The sequence below is a fragment of the Cimex lectularius genome, unplaced genomic scaffold, assembly GCF_000648675.2.
Source record: "Cimex lectularius strain Harlan isolate CLEC.00 unplaced genomic scaffold, Clec_2.1 scaffold8, whole genome shotgun sequence".
Classification (NCBI taxonomy): Eukaryota; Metazoa; Arthropoda; class Insecta; order Hemiptera; family Cimicidae; genus Cimex; species Cimex lectularius.
The window spans coordinates 1,986,567-2,004,941 of NW_019392656.1; the positions used below are offsets into that span (position 1 = coordinate 1,986,567).

General features: G+C 32.7%; 1 protein-coding gene and 1 long non-coding RNA gene across 2 annotated transcripts; one reads left to right on the forward strand and one right to left on the reverse strand.

Moving 5' to 3' along the window:
* Positions 1-2,257: 2,257 nt before the first annotated feature.
* Positions 2,258-17,946, reverse strand: LOC106669671 (calcineurin-binding protein cabin-1-like). The gene is made up of 34 exons (XM_014399309.2): positions 16,973-17,946; positions 13,710-13,823; positions 13,514-13,651; positions 13,338-13,439; positions 13,070-13,278; positions 12,774-13,005; positions 12,581-12,716; positions 12,392-12,527; positions 12,180-12,320; positions 11,102-11,299; positions 10,898-11,044; positions 10,675-10,834; positions 10,506-10,615; positions 10,249-10,432; positions 10,044-10,194; positions 9,647-9,794; positions 9,467-9,583; positions 9,225-9,390; positions 8,228-8,417; positions 8,027-8,163; positions 7,580-7,693; positions 7,179-7,343; positions 7,025-7,120; positions 6,845-6,967; positions 6,686-6,775; positions 6,475-6,623; positions 5,934-5,982; positions 5,464-5,853; positions 5,295-5,394; positions 5,039-5,238; positions 4,805-4,968; positions 4,523-4,745; positions 4,311-4,466; positions 2,258-4,171 (listed from the first exon to the last, which is right to left on the reverse strand). Exons 1-34 carry the CDS (start codon positions 17,066-17,068, stop codon positions 2,423-2,425), a joined length of 6,780 nt encoding a protein of 2,259 aa, XP_014254795.1. The 5' UTR covers positions 17,069-17,946; the 3' UTR covers positions 2,258-2,422.
* On the forward strand, positions 16,447-17,452 carry LOC106669673. The gene is made up of 2 exons (XR_001340959.2): positions 16,447-16,807; positions 16,955-17,452. It is a non-coding gene; the product is annotated as an uncharacterized LOC106669673 (long non-coding RNA).
* Positions 17,947-18,375: the final 429 nt, after the last annotated feature.

The following is an 18,375-nucleotide window of genomic DNA, read 5'->3' on the forward strand; positions in this document are numbered from 1 at the left end:
AAAAAGTAAATTTCACTTGTGTGTATGAATATAAAACATAAAATAAACTTAACAAATCTTTAATAGGGTGTGTTAGTCCTCTTGTTCTTATTACACACTCCAATCTTCTCAGCACCTCATTAAGTCTTTAAGCATGGTTTTTAGGAATTTCATATCAGCTAATGTCAATTTCAGCTCAGCTAAGGTTAATGAGTTATTTCTTTGTTTTATCCAAGATTGTCCCAACATTGTTCAATAGGGTTAAGATCATTTTAAAGTGCAAATACCAAGAATGTACTGCATAACCCTGGCGGTGACATGATATTGCATAAACAAGAATTGCACACCAATAACAGGAACAAATGGCACCACGTATTCCTCAAGAATGTCATATTTATTGATGTGATGATGGAAATTAGAAAATGGGGATTTTGTGTTTCTCAAGCACTGCAGCCTTTTGGTTTATTTGTACTTTCCTAGTTCTGTTCAATTGACTCAATTCTTCTCTTTAGGAATATAAGGACTTTGACTGGTGTTGACAATTCCTTTCCCTGGGTTTTCTTTATGTCCCAGGTTATGTCTGTTGAGTAGTTGCTTCACATTCGAAGATAACGGTATTTGTTTCTTCCTCCTCATTCCTTGAGTATTAAATTTGTATGTTATGTAGTTGTTTTCTCATATGCTATTGACCAGTAATTGTAACACGGGGGGGGGGGGGGGCTTAAGGCCCAGCTAACCATTGTGTCGTAGACGAGGGGTCAAACGCCTTGAAAATACTTTGACAGAATTTGAACTCGTGTAGAAGAGACCCTCCGGATACCAACCCAGCCATCCACTGAGATTGAACACCATTTGTATGCTTTCAGTAATTATTTTAAAAAAAGTAGGTGAAACATTAATTCAATATTATTTTTTAAATATTTATATGAGATTTTGTTTTATTATGTTGTAAATTAGGCAAATATTAGGATACAGAAACAAAACTAACAAATATGCAAACATTTTCATTTTTTGAGTGAAGTTTGGCTTTGTAAAACATTTTCCATTTTATTCTGATTTTTTTTTAATTTTTATAATGGATTTTGTTGAATTATAATTTTTTTAATACATTTTAAGTTAAGTTTTGACATTTAAATCTATGAAGAGAAAAAAAAATTACATACTTATTCTGGGAATGGGAAAGTTTTGAAAAGAAAATATGACTAATATTTGAATTGTAAAAAGTACATTTTATGCCAACACATATTGTATCAACAAAATGTATGGTTTTAAAAATTTTATTTTGTCTTTTTTTTCCATTTTGACCTTTGGGCACTATTAATGTAATTGATTTATTTTATTTTATAATATAATAAATCATGAATATAAGTTGTAAAAAGCACATTCAGTAATATTTTTATTTAAAAAAATGCATTAAAAAAATAAACTAGATATGTTCATACCAAGGAAACCAACTAGTAAAAAAAGTTCCGCCCTAAAAACAGGTAACAATTTTCTCCAGGCACAGTCAGCGTGTAAAGCACTCATGGTAAGAAACTTAATAAAATATTTTGGTGGATGGAGATCAAAAGAAACAATCTATGATAGAATTTAAACTTCAAAAATACAGTATTTCATTTTTTTAACACTTGAAAGTAATAACATTCTAAATAGCCAAGTAATTGTTAAAATTTATTTAATATTAATCATTGAGATATTTATTAACAATGGTTTGATATTGTTTTTCAAAGCAGTCCTGTCTCTTGGAACCGAATGTTGGCCGGTTTTGCCTTATTTCCTCATCGATACACCTTGAAATGTCATCGTTCAGCTTGCCAAGACGGTTGAACAATACCCATGAAATGATAAAAAAAAACAGAGAAAAGAATGCAATGGCAAGCAGAATTGAAATCCAAGCCCAAAAACTAGAAAAGGGCAGTAAAATAATTGGATCGAACATCTTTTATAATGTGCTTTTATAAAACGTTTTGACTGAAGAAAATGGATGGCAAATTTAGAAGGAACCAATGACCGAGTGTAATAGTCATCAAAACTTAATGGAATTGGTTGTTGAATAAATGGAATTGTTCAAACATAAACTTTGCGAACAGTATAAATTAACCATCTGACTTTTATTGGATCAGATGAATATTTGTTATTTTTAGAGTTGAAGGATAGAGTATTACTGTATAAAAAGAAACAAAAATTTATTTTACTGTGTACATTGTTTAATTTGAAACATGTATAAGAAATGTAGATAAATTATGAAAAAAATTAATATTTTAAAGTATAAATTTATAATTTAGTACATAAAAAATAAATATCACAAATTTGTCTTATACAGTACTATTAACAATAACTATAAATGGAACATTACATTTTACAAAAACATAAAAGTTGGCACTAAAGACACCGTATATTTTACATAATTACAAACAAATTATTTACAGTCGATTCATCTTAGCTATCCATCTTCTTCTATACAAATAATTTCACCTTCTTTAATCTTCTGGTTCTTTTCTAATTGGGATTTTGGCATATATGTCAATGGCGCTTGATGAGAGTGGGGAATTGTATGCAATTCTGGTTTGTACCTTTGCGTTTCTGTGTTTGTCGCAGTTATCGTTAAACTGCTACAAAGCGACAGGGCGCCTGCTATAGCGGGGTTTAAACTTTTGGGTATCTGATTGAAATTTTTCGATTTTTCGCTGGACAACACGGATGGAGGAAGGGGGTCCTTCTTAGAAGAAGTAGGGATGATAGTTACACTATCAAGAAATTCTTGAAATTCTTTGGCTGAATATTTTTGTAATGGATTGTGGAAGTTTGTGCTTGGTGTATTAGAATGGCTGTATTTTGCCATTTTGGGCGGCTTTGGTGAATCAGTTCTACTGGAACTAGAAGTATGTTTCATTTTGTCTCTTATGGACATGTCTACACCTAAACCACTTCCATTGTTCGGCTGTCCTAACAATGAATGTTTCGAATAACTGGGAGAACCCATTTTTTTGGCGGATAAAATTTTATGCTGCAAACTTGGCTCTGAAGGCTTAGTGGTGTGGAGCGGAGAAGACAATTGACTAGGTAGTGGGTGTGGTGGCATCTGTTGAGGTATTTGTGCCTTAATCTGTGACGGTAACGCTGGGTTCATCAACGGCTGTGGCAAGGATTGTGGCATTTGTGCCGTTTTCGATACCTGTGGAACAGACTGTGATATTTGTGAAGACAACTGGGCTATATGCGATTGTGACATCTGCACCATCGTATTTGGCATGGCTTGAGAAATTTGTGACATATGGCTTGACGAACTCGATGCTAATAATTTCGGACTGGACGTCCGCTGTGTTATTTGATTAGCAGGATGAAACAGGGGTGGTTTAGAATTATCTGGATAACTGTGAGCCACTGATGGGCGTTTTGGGGTGATTGAAATTGAATTGACAGGTGACAACTGTGATTTCTTCGACTGTTGAGAAGTGGGACTTGGAATAGGGGATATCGACAGAGATTTTGATTGTGGAAGTGTGATATTTAACTGAGAAAAGGAAGGAGAGGCTGTCAATGGTAAATGAGGATTTGTGCGTATCGATGTTGTTGACTGAACAATATTTTTATGCTGCTGTGATTTTGGAACTTGCTGCTGTGATTTTGGAACTTGCTGTTGTGTCTTTTGGATTTGTTGCACCTTTTGTACTTGCTGTTGTGTCTTTTGTACTGCCTTCTGAAATTGTTGATAAGTTTTGTGTTGCATCTGCGGTTGAGCTATCTGAGATATATTGTTAGGTTTGCTTGTCGATGGATTGCTTTGAGATTTACCAGTTATTTTGGTAACAGACAGTGACATGGAATTCGACACCTTATTATTATTAGCCCCAGCGGGTTTAACAGGGGTGATGGACAAATTGGGGCGATCCTTCAAAATCGGCGTACAATCCAAGTTAGGAGGTTGATTCATCGACGGGGTTATCACTGATGGCTGACTTGATTTATTCAGGTCTGGAAGATTAAAATGTTTGAAAAGTTCATCCATTGGACTGCCAGGGACTGGATTCGGAATCTGTGGTAAACGAGGTGGATACGCATCTTGAGAATAACTCCTTGGAAAAGGAAATCTGCTAGAACCCTGCCTTGACAAAGGTGGCCGGCCCCTGGGTTTTCTTCCATACGCCGATCGTGCGATATCTTTTTTTAAATTTGATGTATTCGGCGTAATCTGAAATACATGAATATTAAATCAAATGTTTATAAAATCCTAATCGACGTTTTACTTATTTTGTAATATTTATATACCACTTAGTTTGTAATATTTACCATTATAATTTTATAAGGTGCCAACTATTTATAATAATTACCTCCAATGTGATATCACTAGGTGTGCCCTGTTTATTCAGCAAAAGTGGTGCATTTCCGATTGAAGGGAACTGCATTGTAGGGTTCGATGCAATCTTTAGCAATGAAAGCTCTTGTTGACAGTGGCGTAATATTGTCTCTATTGATTTTATTTCACCCTAAGGCATAAAAGTCTATAAACAACAATACTTTTGTTAAATACAATGAAAATAACCTTATTGGGGTATAACTTGTTGTAAACATCCATCAGCAAGTTTCCGAAGGAAGTTTCCTTCATTGAATTTTTCACAACACGTTTATAGATCTGTGAGAGGTCAAGCATGAAATTTTTTAACTCATTGTCACTAGCCTCTTGAAACTTTCTTCTCAAGCAGAAGACACAAAGTTCAGCTGCGTCCTTACTCAGCTCTTCTCTCTCATTGTCTCTCAGATATTTTCTTTAAAAGTATTCATATTAGAATAACAGTTATTTGGTTTTAAACAAACCATAACTCACTTATCAGGATCAGGTAACGCCTTCAGTTGCACCGATATATCTAGGAGCATTTTGTAATCTTTTGTCTCTTTTAAAAAATCAAGCAACAGCAGCATGCATCTACCCATGTGGGCTGCAAAGCTGCCTGGTCTATCCACTTCATTATTGGCTATTTTCCATATGCCCTATTTTTTAAATTTCAAAAGTAAATTTACATAATCGTACTTGAAAAAATTAACATAAACAAATACAAACGTTGAAGAAATTTGAAGGTTTTCTTAATGCAAACAGTCCAGTAGGACCTAGCAAGAATTCGTATACTTTATTTATGTCTTTATGTCGCTTGCTCTTGAAATAAAAGTGTGCAAGATGGTAGTAACTTTTGTAGTGTTGGGGAAATCTAGCACAACAAAGCCTAAGGGCATCAAGACATTTGTCAACAAGCTCGTCTTGTTCTACGAGAGAGAAAAAAATTATACCTTTGATTTAGAACAACTGACAAATCAAATACCTTTCTTCCAACTAACTGTATCCAATTGTTCTACAATGACATCCTTACTTTCTTCATTATTTGATTTTTTTGATTCAGGTGCTGAAGAAGAATCACTGTCCTAAAACAAACAAAAATGTCAAATAAAGTGGAATACATAAATTTTAAAAAAATTATGAAGCGAAAATACATCATCGCTGTCTGAAGAAGAAGATGATGATGATGAGCTATCAGAGCTAGAAGACGAGGAAGATGAACTTGAACTAGAGTCACTCGAAGAATCACTTGATGAGGAATTTTTGCTGTCCTTAGAATCTGAACTGCTTGAAGATCCACCCATTTCTGAATTAGTTTCAACCTGGGTGTTCTTAACAGTGTCACTCGACTCTGAAGTCGTGGCAACCTGAACAGTGCTTCTTTTATCACCTGAAGAAGAGTCCTCTGCAGAAACGATTTTTTTCTGCGGCTCTGTCTCTTCAATGTTATCATCTGATGAAGTCTTTTGTTTTTGAGAATTGGAACCTTGATTGCTCTCGTTTTTAATTATAGGCTCTTGTTCTTCCTTTGGATGAGAGCTTTCCTGTACAAAAAAAAAAAAAGAAGTTAGATTAAATGAACATGGATATAGAGCTTTAGTTAGATTAATTTTAAAAAACTTACCTCTTCATCGCTGCTTCCACTCGTTTTGTGTTTATTTAAACTCTCAACCCTATAAAAAAATTGCAATCATTAGTGTAGTAAACACAAAATACAAAACAAACTTTACTTTTAACCACATTTCTCAAGTTGTTATATTTTTGTGTAAACTCTATTTTTATTTGTATAATCAATGGATTAGTTGATCCTTGTTACAGCACTTAAAACTTCACTGAATTTCTTTTCCTTAACTTAAAATCTTCTGTATATGACCCTGCACCCTTTAAGTTCATAAAGCAATTTCATTTATATTATCATTATTATTTTAACAGTTATTCTTTTTTATTTCTAATTGAAAGAAATTCCGGAAGTTCTGAAATCTTTAAATTAACTTTCACTGTTATGAACCTCAAGTTTTTCCATAATATCGAACTATTTTAAATCATAAACACTATTTAATTCGTTTTTATATATCTTTGTAAATTAAATTAAGTAAATTCTTCCAGAAATTTATGTGCTTTGTATAAACTTTTTTAAATTATTTGTCTTAATTTTAATTTATTACCTCGGAAACTGTTTCACCTGCAGAACAAACGGACTTATTGCAAACGTGTTTATTACAGTTTTAAAAACTTCTATCGTCGATTCAGGCAAAGGCCGATCTTCAAATTCTTCCAGTGTCTTTAATATACATGCATGTGCTCGGTAGTAAAGCTAAAAAGTATAAAATCAATTATATCAAGTATTATCATTTTTATCTGTTGAATTTAGCTAACCTCTAAGGCTTCGACTGCTAAGTGTTGAGGGTTGTTTATGTTTATCCGTGACGGATAAGTCGCACCGATTTCATGTAAAAGTTCAGCTGACTAGAAAATTAATTTGTAAAATGTAATAAATTTACCAACTTATTTTGCATTATAAACTTATTTACACACTTTTATGTAATAGTCCATGTAAACGTTCGGTTTTCCATCAGTCTTCTTTGATATTTTTCCAAGCATGTAATGATGTAGCCATCTTTCATCTTGGATTTCACCTTCTGCAGTCGTGTACCAAAGCTGAAAATCAAGCCCAATCATAAAACATATTTTTTTCTCCAAAAATTCAAGTCATACCTTATTGGCCGCTACAAAACATTCCCTCGCTGCTTCAATCAAATCATCTTTTTGTTTTTCAATTGTGCTATACATTTCTATACTTAAAGTATGGTTCTAAGGAAAGCAGAAAAACATTACAATTTAAAATGTGTTTTGTCTTTATGAAACTTACCTTCTTAAGAACATTGGAGCAAAAGGAATGCACAGTATAAGAAAAAGTTCCTCGTTCTATCCACAATGTACTCTGAGTAGGATCTAGTTCTAAGGATCTCTCAAAATATTTGCAGACACAGCGAGCGATTTGAAGAAATTGTTGAATATTTCCAATTGTCTTGCACTATAACAAATGCAATGATTAATCAAAAAACTGGAGAATAAACTGCACAAGCAAATCATGAATATACTTTTAAAAAATTAAACTAAACAGACTAGTAAAAAATCCTTTCTGTGTGCTAAAATTTAAATGTATGTATTAACATTTTTCTTCTAAACAGATTATTACAGGTTTTATAGTGCCTGTTTGTCTTACAAAACCAGGTTCTTCAGAAATAAAAATATTTTAACAGGACTTACAGAATACAACTTATTGTCTATCAGGCTTCCTCGTGCCAAAGCCAAACTCGCCCAGGAGTCAAAGCGGGTAGGATTGGCACACACATCCAACAGAAAACAATTAACAGCTTTCATCTAACAAAAAAATAAATAATTAATCTATTTTATTATTCTTTTCTTCATTATTGTTGGCCTTTTTCTTTTTTACAGGCCTTTTTGTTTCGAAGGTAGTTTATAAATAAAACTAGTTCTCCCACATTTTGGCAACTTGTACTTTTTTCAAGAAACTGTGATTTAATTTTTTTTTTAAACTAGAAATAGTTTGTTTTTTTAATGACACAATGTCAAAAAGTCGGAAAAATGGTTTTATTTAAAAACACCTACAAAACTCAAAGGCCAACAAAAAATAAGAAAAAATCATCTAATTATAAATTGTGTAAAATAGTTAACAGCATAAATCATATTTACCCATGCTTTCGATTTGAAGTAGTAGTGACCTAAAAGATAATAAATATCAGCAATATCATCAGGGAGTGGGCAGTCATTTTTAGGTACTTCACTCAAATCGTTTTCTACATATTTCTTCATCTCCCACAACAAACGATCTAGGAAAATTAAATATTTTTACCCTGCAGTCTTGTACATTTGCAAAGATATTGTTGTAATTACTTGGATTGTTTTCGGGTGGAATGATTTCAATAAGTTTCAAAAAAAGTGTTTCATTGTCCGGAGTCACACAGCATTTTCCAGTACTGTCATAAGACGGCAACTCTCTCGGTTTGGAAAATTTAAACACCTGCTGCGCCCGGTTCCAGCTCAGTGCAAGCCCAAGTACATTATGATCCACGACCAACCGCCCCTAGCAAAATAAAATAATAATTTGTATTTGTGAAAATAACATTAAACAAGTACAAAAAGTTGTTTTAAGTTTAGATATATTGACCACTTTTCTTCTCATGATTACTCTGGATATGGTATGGTCTTGATGAAAAAACAAATTCAGTTGTTACTGCCAAGCTTTTGACTTATTTTAAGGTGATCATCAAGACAAAACTATCTTAAATATCTACTGATTAACATAATTAACTTTTTCTCAAATGATTTCAAATTTCTTTAAAGACCAACTCAGTCCCAACATTGCCAAGGATGTAACAGTATTACCATGGGTTACTTAACCTGATGATAACCTTAAAATAGATCAAATGCTTGGCAGTAATAACTGAATTTCCTTTTTCATCAAAACCATACCATAATCCAGTGTATGAAAAAAAGTTATGAAAACAAAACATAAAAAACAACTAGGAAAATATTGCAACTGGAAAGTCAACAAGAATAGCTAATCAATATAATCAGTAATCCATCTTATAGATTTAAAGATAATTCTATATAAATAAAAATATTTGAAGGTTAATTTTAAGATTCAGACAAAGTAGATAAACGTTTATAACTTAAAAGATATCCATTCTATCCATTGTTGCAGACAAGTGGGCCAATTTCTTCTTCATCACTTTCTCAAATTTTATTTTCAAATTATTGTTTTTTTGTATTATTGTAATTTGAAATTTAAAAAAAAATCCTTTTTAATTGGCTTGATTATCTCTTTTGTAAAGTTTAAAGTATTTCAGCAATCTTAGAATACAACTTTATTATTAATTTATGTATTCACCTTGTTTTTCTTCTGCAAGCCGTACAAACAATAGAATATCTGTTCAGTCTGCTGCGACAGCTTGGCATAATTATTACTCTCAAGATCGAGAGTCTGCAACAAAGGGTACATCGTTCTAAGAGTATGATAGAGAAGGTTTCCTTCATCAAAACAACACCAAGCTCTCCTGAAATTGAATTTTTTTAATTATTACATTATTGGGTATAATTGTGAAAATGTTTTATTAAAAAATTGTATATTGCCTTCCAAGGTAATCATGTCCTGTGAATAAAATCCTTAAAGAAGAGGGCAATTCTTCTTCCTCTTCGGCATCACATGATCTTTTTGTGTTGAAGACTTTATTCTTTGAATCCTCATCACTAAAAAAATTATAAGTTTGTTTTTAAGTAATTAGTTGTTTCTTTTACAACTGAAATACTTACAATTTTAAAATATAATGAAGTATCAACCAAGGTGCAACACTTTCAATGGGCATTTCCGATGAGTTGTCAGGAACTTCCATTTGAAAGCTAATTATACTACTTAATGTTTGAATCAGTTTAGAGAGTTTCTCTGAACTCAAGTAACGAACTATATTGAAAAAGAAAAAACATTTAAAACTAGTTAATAAATCAAAAACTTGCAAGGTAATCCTAGAAAATGTATAGATTTATTATAAAAAATAAAAATAAAAATACATTATTAGTTAAATTACATGGATGGTAAAAATATATACTCACACATTATTTTGACAAATCAAACCTGACAGTAAACTTTTGAGGAATTGTTGTATATTAAAAAGGAAAAAATGATTAAATTAATTAAATATAAAATACTCACATATTGAGTACCCCATCGAGTCAATGCAAGCTAATAGACCTTGCATCACTTTGACAAGAAGGGTGGCTACATTCGGCCTTTCTTCATCGCTTGAGATCCGATATTCGTTGAGCATCTCATGCAAACAAGCCTCAGTCCATATCACACACTCCTAAAAAATACCATATAATATATGCAGAATGATAAGGTCAACCGGTTTACATACCTTGTAATTCAATTGTTTCCAGTATGAATCTAAGATGAGAGAATACTGCATGGGCCTCGATATGACAACCTCTTCTGCTTTCATATCATCTATATTCACCTTCAAAGAGTCGGCTAATATTTCTGTAACTTCCTCGTAGTGACCGTCATTGTACAGTCTCCAAATTTCAGTTAGACTCTTATTTCTGAAATTATGAACAAAAGTTATATTATACTTTGCGTTTGTTTACTGTTAACTGTATTTCCTGTTTTCTTAACCTTTTAAATGATTTCAATAAATTCGATATAATTTCCTTGTTTACAATAGCATGATGGGTTATGTTTGGTATTCTTATTTCCACGTTTTCTGCCATTTTGTAACCTAGAATCTGAAAAATCCATTTACACTATGCTTTCCATTAATTTATACCTGCCAACAAAAAAAAACCTGTTGTAAAGCCACAGCAGCTGACTCGTTATCGCCAGAGTGGTGTAAAAGCAAGCCTTCGAGCCAATAGGACCGTATGAAAAACTCAATATCCTCAGAATTCGCAGCACGTACGTTTAATTTTCCAAAATGAAGGGTGGAAAATTTTCCTCCAAGTGCGCTAAAAATTGTTACCGAGAAAGGAATATGAAATGTCCATAAATAAATTATTAATTAAACATACGTGTCTCCTAAAGGACTGATGTATCCTTTACTCTTCTCTTTCTCGAGCCAAAGGTTTAATAAAAGTTCACCGTAGAGTAAGACGGTGATATCTTCGTTTAATGTTTGCGGCTCGTCATTGCACCTCATCGCCACAGGGTAATATCGTCTATTGAAACACATGAGATTAATTGAAGAAACGTTTAAAACCCATGATTTCACTTACAGTACAGCTGCGCATGCTTTCATGAAAAATTTGTCTAATTTCTCAGGCCAGTATAATTTCCACTTGAGAGAGAGTTTGAGTGTGAACCTTTTCAACAAATCTATTATGCTGTCTTTGCTGGAATGACAATATCTAACAAATTCGGCGACATCGTCAAGCTCCTTTTGTGTACTGAAGTATTCCTCATCAATTATGTACCTACAAAGTAAAAATTGTTCGAATACATTATACTTACAGAAACACAAAGTCATTTTCCTTTGTACATGGAACAGTTTCAAATTTCTAAATGTTTATTGACTCATTTTCCACACTTTCTATCATTCCAAGTGACAAAACAAGCAGTCAGGGTCATCTGTAGGTATCCCTGGGGCTCTGCAAGATGCCAGTGTACCAAGATTTCTTGTCAATTTTCAAATGAACTCTTTGCCACTAACAAAAATGAGGATGTGCTACTTATTTGCCTTAAACTTCCAAATATTTATATGTTAAAAAAATTATGAAACACTGACAAATTTACTGGCATACTGCTAACACACCATGATATGTGACAATATCTGCAGCATGAAGTCAGCAAATTAATAGAAACCATGTCAAAACAGTTTTTATAGTAAATTTACATACACAAAAATAATAGTTTTGAGGAATTTTGAAGAATTGATGGTGTGTGTTGAGTTATGAATTGTTCGATATACACATGTTGAACCGGCATTGAGTCTCTTACTGAGTTTGTGCACAATCATGGGTAGTAATGACTTATAATCAGAACACACACTTTGGTGAACAGAAAGAAATGTTAAAAAATAAAAATAAAATAAATAAAAACCTTCACCTAAAGCGCCTTGGGACCCCCTCATACCTCACCCTCCAGTAAAAATTACATTTTATGTGCAAGTAATCTAGTATATTTTTCAAAGCAGATTAAAGACAGTAACTTAGTAGTTTATAATATTCATATTACATGCATAATATATAGCATACTTACATAATGATTAGTGGCATATTTTCTATTAAATTTACCCTTACTCATCTTCAAATTCATGTTCATTATTCATACTTTAATGAAAAACCGTTTACTCACTGTTGTCTTTGCTTCTTTGTAACCTTGTCCATTCTTTCATCTTTGTTATTCTCTTCTGTGCTGAAACATCTGTTGTACAAATCCATCGTGTGCATAGAATCTTCAGAGCAACCTTCAAGAAATATTCCAAAATTCCTAGGCCTAAGAAAAACCCATTTTTTTTAGATTCATTAAAAAAGCTAGTAAATTAAACACTTTTAATAAATACTTACAGTAGGTCAGGAGGAATGATCTGAGAAAATGATTCCATCAAACTTGGTTCTTCCCTTCTGATAGTACTTCTCACTCTCGCCGATCTCCTTTTTTGATTTTGGTTGTTGCATATTTTTTCCCAGAGACGTCCTTTTGCTAACAGTTTTGAATTATTTTACATTTAAAGAATGATTTTAATTAAACACTACCTTCCTCGTTATCATCACTATTCAATTCTTCTTCATTTTTTGATCTTGCCTCTTCAGCCCCTGAACTTTCGTCTTCTATACTAACCGGTGAATCGTAGCCTTTCTCGACATGAAGTTTTACAGTTCGAAATAAGTTCTGTAATGACATATATGTTAAAGCTTTGTCATTAAATTTTAAATTAACACTTGTTACTTTTTCTGGATATTCTTCTTCAGCAACTTGAAGAAGGTACAAAAGGCATTTGCCTAGTCTGAGCCAACTATCTAATCTCACAGACCACTCAGGCTGAAGAGGAGGCTCGGGGGGAATTTTGTACGGCTTCCACCTTTTTTGCTGTTGATCTATGAGATTTTCAGCAACATTGTACATTTGCTGGACATCATCTGATTCCAGGCAAATATTATGAGGTGTTTCAGGTAAATCACTTTAATACAACAACAAAAAAATTAAAGAAATGGTAAAATTAAAATATAGTTATATACCCTTACCAATCAGGATAAAATAAATTAAAATCATCTTTAAGTGTTGGAGATTGAAGGAAGATCTTTTCCTTGAAAGCGTAACCCTTTAGAAACCCTGTGTCCATTTTTGTCCCTTTATAAATATAAAATAAACTAGACAAATAATCACCAAGGGCATAATAGATTGTTACTAAATTATCAATACTAGGCCAATGATTTGGACTGCATTTCAACCCCTGAAAATAAAATATTAAATTTAAATTTAATTCAATTAAAATTTTAAAAAAAATTATACTTCTTCAAAAGCTGAGGCAGCTAAATGCAAATCGTGTATTTGCATGGCAGTAGTACCAATACAGTACCAAAGATTCAAGTCTGATACATCTATTTTGGAAGCCTGTGAAATATGTTTAAAAAAGTTTAGTTCGCCATTTTAAAAACATAATTTTTCTAAATGAAAATCAAGTTTACCTCAATGTAATACTTTAAACTTTTTTTCAATCTATCCTGCTTTGCAAGACAGTGGCCCAAATTCATAGTCACGCAATATTTTAAATGTACAACTGACGACTGGATGTTCCCATTGCCCAAAATTTTGCCTTTTGCTTCCTGAAATTTACATTCATTAATAAAAATATATAATTACAATTTTTAAACAAATTAATACCTGAAGGATGATGTCTGATTTGAGCAGATCTCTCAATATCTGTTCTGCCTCTTCCCATTGTCCTTCGCTTTCCAAACTGAGGGCTTTTTGGTACTGGGTCACGGCTTGCTGCTCCTGAAACAAAATCATGACTTTCAGGTGAGTTTAAAATAAATAAAAATGGAGACAATCATTATTAGTTTGTTAACATTTAAAACTACACTCCTATAAATTAATGGAGGATCAAATAAGAATATAACCTTGTGCTATCTAAGATAGAAAAAAAATCTATTTGAATTTTCATTAACACAAATTAGCTCCCAAAAAAAAAGCATGCAGGCCAGTTATAAAAGCATAAAATATCTCACCATCATTTCATTTAATTATTTTTATGCCACTTATTCAATTATAACACAATGATAAATCTTAATACATTTGTATAAAGAGATTTTTAATCAATTTTTTTACATATTCGACAACATTGAGCCACTTATTTTAACTTAAATCCTTTCATGTATCAAAACAAGCTGTTGAAAGCTTTCCCCCCATTTTGTCTAGTTCTAATTCTGAAATGTTAATCATTGTTGATACACAGGTGTGATTATAGAATTGTCATATTTAACCAAGTGAGACACCTAAGAAGAATTTCTGTCATAAAAAATTGTTTTCAAATATTCTCAATAAGCCTATCTACACTGATTCGTTCTGGTCAATGATCCTACTTCCTAACCAGTTTGACAACGAATCAATCAAATTGAATATCAAATCAAATTTAAATTGTGAAATATTGTGTTGATATACCGTAGTACATTATTAGCATATTCGGTGATTTGTTTGTGTTATTTTTTACTCTGAGTCTCTTTTAAATGCATCTGTCGGAAAAAAAGCAACAAGAATAGGCAGACAGGATCAAGCTACACTTTTCCATTTTTAAAGAAGGGTCGCTTTTCTTGAGTTGTTAACTTTGAATGAACCAAGATAGAAATTCGAATCATGGAAATGATGCTCTTTTGACACTACTTTTATTTTGAGGAAAATCACACTTTTAGATGTGTTTTCAATTTTTTTTATAGTTATTATTTTTCATATATAAACACGTGTGAATACTAATTTCAACGGGTCAACAGTTTTGAGTAAATGAATTGCAAGTAAAATCTTGCATCTTAAATGAAGCCTTAGCACAAGGCCTACAGGATGACATCCACACATGGATTTGATGTTACCATTTATGCTTAACACATAGACAACATCCTTCAAAACAGGGGGTAATGAAAAACAGACAACTAGCCAGAGGAGATCTGCAAGACCATATATAGGCCTTGAACGTATACCTGGGGTAACAAAAACAAATACAGTATCCTCCATCAAAGAATGGAGCCACATAAACCAAAAAGAGAAGTGGACAAACTCTAGGGTCGTTAGACACAATAAACTTAAGCTAAAACAACCCTCACCAAGACTCACACAGACACCGCAAACTCACTGCTGCAATTGGAGAGGACAGTCTCAGAGGAGTGACAGGACTATTAATCGGTACTGGCATCTGAGAAAACATCTGCATAACATGGGCATATCAACGATGATCTCATTTGCAGATTATGCAATGAGGAGGAAGAAACATATCACCTAAGAAACCCATATTATAATTGAATGCAAAGCAATAACTCAATGGAATCATAACCTAGCATCCAAAAAAATCAGGGAATAAAACTATAGCAGTGACATTCAAAGACTTAATACTTCTGAGAAGGAGGATTTGGTCAATTGCATTGAACTAGGGAACTAGGAAGGTACAATAAGCCAGAAGGCTACAGAGCTTGGAGAGGCAAACACTGCTTTCTCGTATCCATCATCAAAGCTATTTATTTTTTTCTAAATTTTAAAACAAACAATTTTTTAACAAACAGGAAAATTTCGCTAATTTTGTGTTTTATAATGATTTTAAAAAATTTAATGTAAAATGAAGTGTAGATTTGGACAAATAAATAGCAACTGCTTCAACCATTATTGTCTGAATTTATCATTGAAGAAAAGACAATCAACCAAAAAAGATAGAGGAGTAGAAATTTACAAAACAGTTATTTTGTTTCACGCATTGACAAACAACTGAAAAAATAGTATTTTTAACTTTTATAAATAGAGTGTTTTGAAGTTTTTGCCCCTAAAGATAAACATAATTATAAATTAAGTATTAGCCACCCTTCTAAGTTTTAACCCATTTTCAAAATCAGTCCCTCGTGCTATCGCATCACATTTGATGTGAAGTCAAGACATGTCAGAGTTTAGAGTAAAATTAGAGATTTTTTATTTATTTTTTATTGAGGAATAAATTGATTAATACCTCAACACTGCAAAAATTAGAATTAATTTATTTTTTCTTCTTCGTTTTACTGGTTAAAGCAATAGAGCGAGTTGTGAATTAATCAAATTTTAAAAAAAATTCCTGTCATGCAGCAGGGCTTAACATCTAACAGTTAGATGTCATGAACCTCTCTTACGACATTTTCTCTACGTTATTCACAATTAAAAATGAAATGGGCTCAGCTGGGATTCGAACTAAGAATCACTAGTATGGTACTTATGAGTTGGACGCCCTAGCAGTTAGAAACCATGTTCCCCATTAATACAATAAATATATTTTTTGAGAAAAAGGTTTCTTTCAAATGTGAAATGTCAGAAGAAAATATGTTTAAATTTAAATTTAAATCGATTATTTTTTAAGCTGACAACTATCAGTTGATATTGACAGATGGTGCAAATTAGTGAGAGGCTTGGGAGGGTTTTAATTTTTGTTTTGTTTTAAGATACTTATTACAATTGGTCCATACTGATTTTTTTACGGTTTTATCTAAAATTCTGCCAAAAGGATGATAGAAATATATAAAAATTGTAGTTTTGATATATTGTTTACGTTAATTTATTTAGACCAATCAAATTTAATAACGTGCTGACTGATTAAATCAATCAATTGAGTGTTGTGATTAAATAATTTCAATTTAAAGAAAATTTGAATTGTGACAAAACAGGTTGATTTCCTTGAGCGTTTGAATTTAATTAACGCTAAGAAAAATTATTCAAAATTAAATGATAACATTGAAAGACAAAGATAAACAAAAAAGGTAATATTTAGGAGAAGGTTATGTATTTAAATTAACTTCCACGTCCAGGAATAGACGATTTGAAAGGGACAGTCGAGGAGAGGCACCGTCTCTGTCGAAGGGATGAAATTTTGACTCAAAAATTTGAAAATTTCTCTTTTTTTATAGAAGTGAAAATGTATTTACCAGGGCCTCTTTCGTGACAGCTTGTTCGTCGCTGCTCCCTTGGCTCTCGTTCGACGATTCATCGCTGATCAGCGGCTTGAACCTGGATGGGATCATTTCGCCGAGTCGTCGTCTAGGAGGCGGACCGAGCCTGAACGGAGCATCCCAGGGTGAAACGGCTCCGCGAGATCTGGCGTCGACGGAGTGGCAGATTCAAAAAGACAGCGCCATTAAGCGTGCTGGACACCGGTCGCCCTTCTCGGTTTCGCTTTCCTTCCGATTCATACGCGGATTGCGGATAACAGGGGGAGCCGGCGTCGAGACTCCACACGAAACGGGCGCCAAACCAAAAAGAAAAAGTCAACACGATGTTCGGCAGTCAGCGAGACGCCTCATCATTGGAACTATACTGCATTGAATAATTTATTCAACTCAGCGGTGATGATTTTGCCGCGATATTCAGTCTGACCAACCTTCAATATAATGAAAAATTATATCATATAGATATGTATATTTACAGTTATAAGATAAAACATCACAGAGAACCGACAAATTAATTGGCTTCTCTAGATTTCCCTACGATACCTATTCAACACAGGTCTGCACACGGACTGAATCAATTTCCTCAGCTCTTCTTTGAAGATTTTCCAGCGATATTCTTTCTGACCGCCTTTAAAAGGATACAAATTTATAAGGTCATTTAGCTACGCATATTTTAAGATGAAACATCAAAGAAATCGCCTTATTCGTCAATTAATCTCAATTTGCTTTTTTTTAATACATTATTGATCATCAATTCCTAATCAACACAGGTCTGGACATGGAGTTTCACCTCTGCTTTGAAGATTGTACTACACAATTCAGTCCTACTCCAAAACACTAAATATCTAAAAACTAATAAAGCAAGACGACATTTTATGATTACTGATGACCTGTTGACAGGTTGTTTTATCAACTCACGTTATTTCAATAAATGTTTACGTCTTCAATACATTCTTCACTTCCTTTGTTTAATTTTGCACTTTCATCAAACTTAAAATCAGGAAAAATTAGTAGAACTGATAGTGGTTGCATATATTATTAGTAAGGACCACATAGTTTCGTCGATCCCCGTTTAACACGTTTTGACTTGCCCTAATTAATTTTCTCTCTGCAGTGATAATTTAAGCATATTATTCAGTCTGACAAACCTTTAAAACTATACAAATTTTTTGAAATTTTAAAGTTACTAAAATTGTAAGATTTATCTTGTCTTGTTTGATAGTTTAGTTTACAGATGACTCTCCTCAGCACAGGTCTTAATCTGCATTGGACATTTTTTCCACTTACTGATGATGACCAATTGTAGTTTCGGTTTACCATTAGACTTCACAGTTTTTTAAATATTTATTTTTAATAATGGTTTATTAGCACCTTATTAACCT